This window comes from Stylophora pistillata, chromosome 3 (assembly GCF_964205215.1).
Source record: "Stylophora pistillata chromosome 3, jaStyPist1.2, whole genome shotgun sequence".
NCBI classification, from domain to species: Eukaryota; Metazoa; Cnidaria; class Anthozoa; order Scleractinia; family Pocilloporidae; genus Stylophora; species Stylophora pistillata.
The window spans coordinates 7,240,637-7,247,500 of record NC_142521.1 but is presented as its reverse complement, the minus strand read 5'-3'; the positions used below and the strand labels follow the sequence as shown (position 1 = coordinate 7,247,500).

Sequence of the window (6,864 nt, the reverse complement as noted above, 5' to 3'; positions counted from 1 at the left end):
AATTTCAAAAACGAAACAAAAAATCTTGTTTTTTCTCGCTGCATTTGCAAGCGTGTTTGACTAAGAATGATTACTTAAAGCAAAGCGATTTTTCGTACAGAAATTTAATTTGGAATTTAATAAATTCGCGCAAAGAAAAGGCGGCAGAAAAGATTACTTTGCTTTCAGAAAATATAATCACAAGAAAGAGAAAATATAAAAACCTTTTTAGATGGCGTTTGGCCAAAGTAGTCAGAAAGTTACGTTATTATGAAAGCAATACTCTCTAAATAGAGGTCGCAGTTAGTTCGGAATTAGTAAGATATAAGCTTCCGTCTGAGAGATAAGAAAGAGATATTAGTTAATTCTGTCTCGTATAATTGAGGCGTTTTCAATTTTTGAATTTTCAGCTTATCGAACGCATTCTTTGTTGACAAAAAGTTGCCAGAGCTCTTGGGACAGAAGTGACGGCATGTCGGAGAAACAAACAGTTTATGATATTAACTAGACATGAAATGAGAGGACTGAAATTTGACTGAAAAAAAAACTGGTTCGTCAGTGTACTTTAATTTAAATTAAACAAGGTTTTTTAAAAGTTATATGAAATGTAAATAACAAGAATTGAAAGTTCTCAGTGAATGTTTTCACCAAGTGAAAGTAATGAAAAAGGGCTGGAAATAAGCTGGCTGATATTCCTGTTGGGTTTTGTAATCAGATAGATCAGAATTCTTGATTATAATTGTCTGACTGAAGAAAACAGTTTATTGCTTCTTGTTTGTGGTTTGAATATCAAATGTCAATGTGATTTCAGACCTGTAGTATTCTCAAATCGTCCAAAAAAAAAGAGAACTTATCCAAGCGTTCGGAGTGGACAAACAGTTTGAAAGAATTTCTATATCACATTTAGAATTCATCTTCAAAAGACAAACGAATTTTTATATTCTCCCTGAATTAAGGGTGAATACATAAATTGGTGCAATTTGAATTTTGGCAAACCTACGCAGTCATGAGGTTAATTCTGATGACTTTTTACTCGTTAGTCTAAAACTGAGTAGTGTGAGTTGATACCACAGTCGGAGTTAGTGCATTTTTCATTTGGTGTTAGATAAGACTTAACTTTTGCAGTTCTTTTCTTTCGTTATACAAATGATACCGACAAGTCAGGACAATCAAGGGATCTTACAAAATAATAAAAAATGACTGAAACACCCGCAAGTATACCAATATTTGATTCACCGGAACTCCCCTTGTTTCATGCGACAAAAAACAAAGATAAATACTGTCACCGTATAACAATTGTAACATTTATAATTTTATCAAGAAAAGCGATTTCGGCCATGGATGAAAAGGGTAATTGCTGAATTCGCTCCATTGCAACTTAGCCTCTTTGCTACCTTTGCGAGTTCGCCCTCCTAACTTTAAATGAGTCAGCCCCCACCTTGGCGATGTTGAAAAGATTTTCAGTAAAAAGGGAATGACATGAAATGAATACGAAAAATATCAGGGCAAAGACAATGCAAGTGAGTTGGACCCACAAAGATAACAGTGAAAACCCCATGAGGTAGGTAATCTAACTGCCCCCTTGCTGAGGGGTAGAACACAACTAATTGGCCACGAAGTCAACCTTCGCCTCCACAAAGGCCTAATGTTTTATAACTTACGGTTACATGCGGATTAGGAGGAAAACAATGCACGTTAATCTCGAAGTATTCTCTTCTCCAGCTTCTGTTGTTTTCACTTATCGCGAGTGTCTCCTGTCACTTGACCGGGAAAAAGAGACCTTTAGGACAAAGAATGATTCTGAAACGTTCACACGAGAAGCTGTTTCTAAACTGTGAACAGTCGATTTATTCTTGCGCTAAATTTTTAAAATTGCCGTGAGCCGTAGCATTTAACCACATCACCGCATGTAGGAATCATTTCAAATTGGAGCCAACATGAATTTCTTGGCATCAGGGCGGAAAAGATGTTTTTGCACTCCACATTTCACTTAAGTGTTGCAAAGATCGAAAAAAAGAATAGAGAACGGAAAAGCTGTGAACTTTATTACCATTCCTTCTCTGTTTTTCACCAGACGGAACCCTTTGTGGATAACATGGCTAAATTAATGAATTTGAAACGGTTAACGATGGCGTCAGAGAGAGGGATCTTCAAAAGGTAAGGTTCTTACTTTGTTATGGTCGAGAGCTGTCTAAGGTAAAAAAGCGGTAAATTGTACAAAAGTACATACATCAGCCTCGACAAAAGGTTGGTCGTGTACATTAATAGTCCAGGTGAGGATAGTTCCGAAAAAGACTATTTTTAGTAGATCGATATAGTAGTGACTGACGTTTCGACAACATGAGCGGAAGTCAACATCACAATCAGTCGTGGAGCGTTTGTCAGTCTACTTTTTAAGTAGCTATGAGTACAGTGATTGGTCAATTTTGTCGTGATGTTGTTATGAATAGGGTTCAAGCAGCTGCAGCGTAATTCGATCGGTCGTGATTTGATGATCAGTTTAATCCGTTGGTAAAGTTATCTCTAATGTGATCTCATATTAGTTGGCGTTTTCTAAACTACTCTGTATACTTGAAACTGATTCAGAAGATGTCAAATATGTTCCAAGAAGTTGGGAAAACAAAGTGCTTTAAATCAATCTCCGTGACAGCCTAGCGGAGCACTAGCAAAACAAACTCAAAACATTTCTTTGCCGTGTTTCTTACTGTGTTTTTATGTAATTAATCTATTTTCTTTTAAATGAAAGATTTGACCTTGCAATAAAGCCCATGTCATTATCAGGACGAAACATCCAAGTACCATTATGTACGTACACGGAAGACTGATCTAAAGGCTTAATTTTCTTAGAGTCGTAAGTCGAGATACTGTTTCGTTCGCGGTCTGATACGACGCAGTCATATTCATATGAATATTTGACCTTGTAACAGAAACTTTTCCAGGATCTTACCGGAACATACCATCATGTGCACAGACGACCTGAATTTTATTTTTATTCTGGATTTAGGATCGATATTCTGTTACTATCGTAGTCTGATACCAGGAATGTTATCATGTGATTATATTATAAACGAATATTTTGTTAGTGATGGAAATGACTTCATGAGGGGAATGCGTTCGTAGCTTTTGAGTAATATTTGAATTAGAGTAGGCAGCCATGAAGCTGTCCTAAACACTTAAAAAGTGGAGTACAGTCACATATTTTTCTGGGTACATAGGAATAAGCCTAAATTGTGCAGCCATACCTTCATTAATTTGAGCTTCATTGCTATCTGGAGTAATTTGTCTCAAGTCACCTGGAAAAAAGGAAAATGCATCATGCGGTAGTTATAGTTTCCCCATAGACTTTTGTCTCTTTCTGTTCTCTAAATAACGTAACCATTCAACATAAAGTAATGCAAGTAACATTGTTTCCTTTTACTAAAAAATTCGCATGCGCTATATTTTCCATTCAACATTTCCATACAAACCTCTTCACAGCAAGTACGACTCGCTAACTTTTTGCAGTTGCAGAAGATTTTTCAAACTTTCGATGCCTAGGCTCGATGTACAAGTATATCGTTATTACATAACGATTGGAATAAGAAAAACGATTGATTATCAACAAATGCCTGGAATATAGCCAAAAAAAGGTTGGCCTCGCTTTGTCTTAAATCTTTGTTTTAAATCGACTTTAGAGCATGGCGAGCAATATTCTTAGTTGCCTTACATATCTTTTAGTCTCAAAATAACACCATGGTCTTTATTCAAATTCTGTTGAATAAAAGTAATATTGTACAGATGTGCTCGTGTACTGAGCATGCGTGACCTTTGTTTCACCAAATTTAATAGCAAAGTTCATGGGATGCGCGACTTAACTTGCGTTACGTAACTGGATCCTCACCTTGAGTAACAGGTCCGTCGTCCTGACGGGGAGTGGGTACTAGGGAAAACAACGACAACAACAAAAAAGGTTAAAAAAGTCTTGCATCCTGTTTTTGAAAAAATGTGCAAGATTGATTGCGACTTCCTTTTCCTTGTGTGTGGTCATCCAACTGTCAAAAAACATGGAGGTTAACTTAACTTAACTTAAGGAGGGAAGCGCAATAACCTATTACAGTTTTCTAATCTGCGGCCCTCACACCCACCCACCCCACCCCAGGGGACGACATCCACCACACAGTAATCTCGTGTGTGGGAAATTAACGTCTCCTACCTCTAACCCTGCAGGAGACTGGGCCTACGGTTTGTTTGTCCTTATCCGAGAAGACTAGAATATCTATCCATTTCTTGATATTATAGATACTTGATAAAGGTAGCACATTCTCCTCAGTTATTTTAAGACCCGGCATGAGTGTTGGTCCGGTCGGGCTTGAACCCTCGATCTCCCGCACAACAGTCTGGCGCTCTACCAATTGAGCTAACCAGGAGGCGGTCAAATGAAACGATGCCAAGGTTAGGCTGCTGAAAGCATTTTTTTTTTTTTTTAAAGAAACGCCCAAGTATTAAATGGCGAAGTGAAAGGCAAAACTGAATAACTTGTCGGGGTCTAGTGAAAGTAAAATAATTCCATCCCAAATCTCAATATGAAAAAGGATCCGTCAATTGTGCTCGAGATTTTCCCCTAATTTTCGATTATCTAACAATTGAACAAAAGAAGCAGTTTGTGGTTCCACGTCACGGTTTTGTGATTTGTTTGCTTCGACATGGAGTGATATTTCTGGTGATTTTCTCTATCATCCGATTATAGACTACAATAAGCAACTGGAAATCTCTTGGAATAAAGGAAATAAAATTAACATTTTACGTAGGTTCGGGAAGAACTACTCAAATATAAGCTGTTTGGACAAATGCAGCGAAAAAAGTATGGTTTTTGCGCACTCTCGGTTTACGTATGAGTCGGTTTTAGATTTTAAACCTCTTAGCTCTAAGCTTTGAAAAATCCTCGAATTGTGGTCTGCAATGGGATATATTGTTTCGCAGATGCCATTATTATGCAATCATTCGTTCCTATTCCAAGCGATTTAGATTGTTGTTGCGAGAAGTAATCGTTTCGTTCGAGGTAGCTAATTAGTTACTATGAGCAATGCAATTTACCCCCATCCTGAGTTTCTAGAAGTACCCCCAGGCCACGGGGGTTAGATTGTTTTGTTTTAATCTCTGCAACAAAGATACAGTGCAGCTCAGTGTAACGTGACAGAGGATGTTAAGCATGATAGATGAACATTGACGAACCGACGAAACTAATATACCATTTCGATCGGTAGAAACTCTCAAAATTGTCTTTTAGGTTTCCATCGCTTTGCTTTTGCAGCCTTCGTCAGAAATAAAATACAGACGGTTGTGTAGCAGACATAGAATTGACTCCCCTACCTGGTCGTATGAGCACATTTCCTCCTGCACTCGCGATCAAAACAGATAAAACACATAGGAGCCCTCCAAAAGTGAGGATTTGAACTTGAAAATTATCCCTGGGGTCCATTTCGAACAGCGATCGAAGTGAAATTATCCAGTGTTACGTGAGATTTTATTCTAATCGCTGAGCCAAGCGGATATCCTGTTTGGCGACCTTTTCAGTTGAGAAAGGTCGTATTACTTCTATGTACGCACTTCGGTTAGCTGATCGAGGTACAGACCTTATATGTCTATGTAGAACGTCTGTAAATAATCCGAGAAAGACTTCCTTCAACTACCCACTGATTCAAGGACCACCTTCATTCACCAGATACTTAACGTGCACACAGGCAATGAGGGAGAGACTTGGCCCGTTAACATTCATGTATCCAATAGGCGCCGCTATCTTCGTCTCCAACTAGTATATAAAATTGTAAATGATTATCACTGTCCCAGGCAACTTCAAGGGTATTTTGTATTGAGATCAGAACTTCGTCGTAAAGCCCTCAGAGATAGTAAGGAACTCCATCTCCTAAGATACAAAACAGCTATGGGCCAGTCAACATTTGAGTATGCCGCTGCAAAGGAATAGAATGACCTCCCCAAAGAACTGCGTGCTTGCGAAACGCTGAGAATTTTTAAATTGAAAACTTTTAAACTTCTATTAGAATCAGATAAGGCACAACACAAATGTAGTATATAAGGTTTTTTTTAGGGGGGGTGGGTGATTATCTATTTAATCTTAACTTATTGTAAATTGTATTTACGCACTTCCGTTAGCTGATCGAGATACAGACCTTATATGTCTATATAGAACGTCTGTAAATAATCCGAGAAAGACTTCCTTCAACCACCCACTGATTCAAGGACTTCCTTCATTCACTAGATACATAACGTGCACGCAGTCAATGAGGGAGAGACTTGGCCCGTTAACATTATCCAGTTGGCGCCGCTATCTTCGTCTCCAACTAGTATATAAAATCGTAAATGATTATCACTGTCCCAGGCAACTTCAAGGGTATTTTGTATTGAGATCAGAACTTCGTCGTAAAGCCCTCAGAGATAGTAAGGAACTCCATCTCCTAAGATACAAAACAGCTATGGGCCAGTCAACATTTGAGTATGCCGCTGCAAAGGAATAGAATGACCTCCCCAAAGAACTGCGTGCTTGCGAAACGCTGAGAATTTTTAAATTGAAAACTTTTAAACTTCTATTAGAATCAGATAAGGCACAACACAAATGTAGTATATAAGCTATTTTTTAGGGGGGGGGGGTGATTTTCTATTTAATCTTAACTTATAGTAAATTGTATTTTTTTTATAGTATTTATATGCACTGATCACCGGTTTATACCAGCGTTTTTCTATGTTGATTTCGCTGATCGGTTTTTTTCAGTTTAAATAAAGCATTTATTATTATTATTATTATAATAGTCAACAGCAATTTATCTTATTTTTAATGCGCAGAGTATCCTCCTTTAAACACTCAATCTTAATCTAAATTAAACATATGAC

At 37.7% G+C, this 6,864-nt stretch overlaps 2 protein-coding genes across 2 annotated transcripts in view; one reads left to right on the top strand and one right to left on the bottom strand.

Moving 5' to 3' along the window:
* LOC148734339 (uncharacterized) overlaps positions 1 to 666 on the top strand; it is a 1,843-nt gene extending 1,177 nt beyond the window's left edge. The window contains exon 1 of the mRNA XM_088755667.1: positions 1 to 666. This exon is cut by the window's left edge and continues 1,177 nt beyond it. The gene's annotated coding sequence lies outside the window, so the exon portion shown is untranslated.
* Positions 1 to 5,460, bottom strand: part of LOC148734338 (uncharacterized) — a 26,753-nt gene extending 21,293 nt beyond the window's left edge. Inside the window, exons 1-3 of the mRNA XM_088751620.1 lie at positions 5,329 to 5,460; positions 3,860 to 3,898; positions 3,222 to 3,272 (exon numbers count right to left, since the gene is read on the bottom strand). Of these exons, the coding sequence (XP_088607746.1) occupies positions 3,222 to 3,272; positions 3,860 to 3,898; positions 5,329 to 5,437 (199 nt within the window). The 5' untranslated portion in view covers positions 5,438 to 5,460. The remainder of the gene's footprint in view (positions 1 to 3,221; positions 3,273 to 3,859; positions 3,899 to 5,328) is intronic.
* Between the last annotated feature and the right edge of the window lie 1,404 nt (positions 5,461 to 6,864).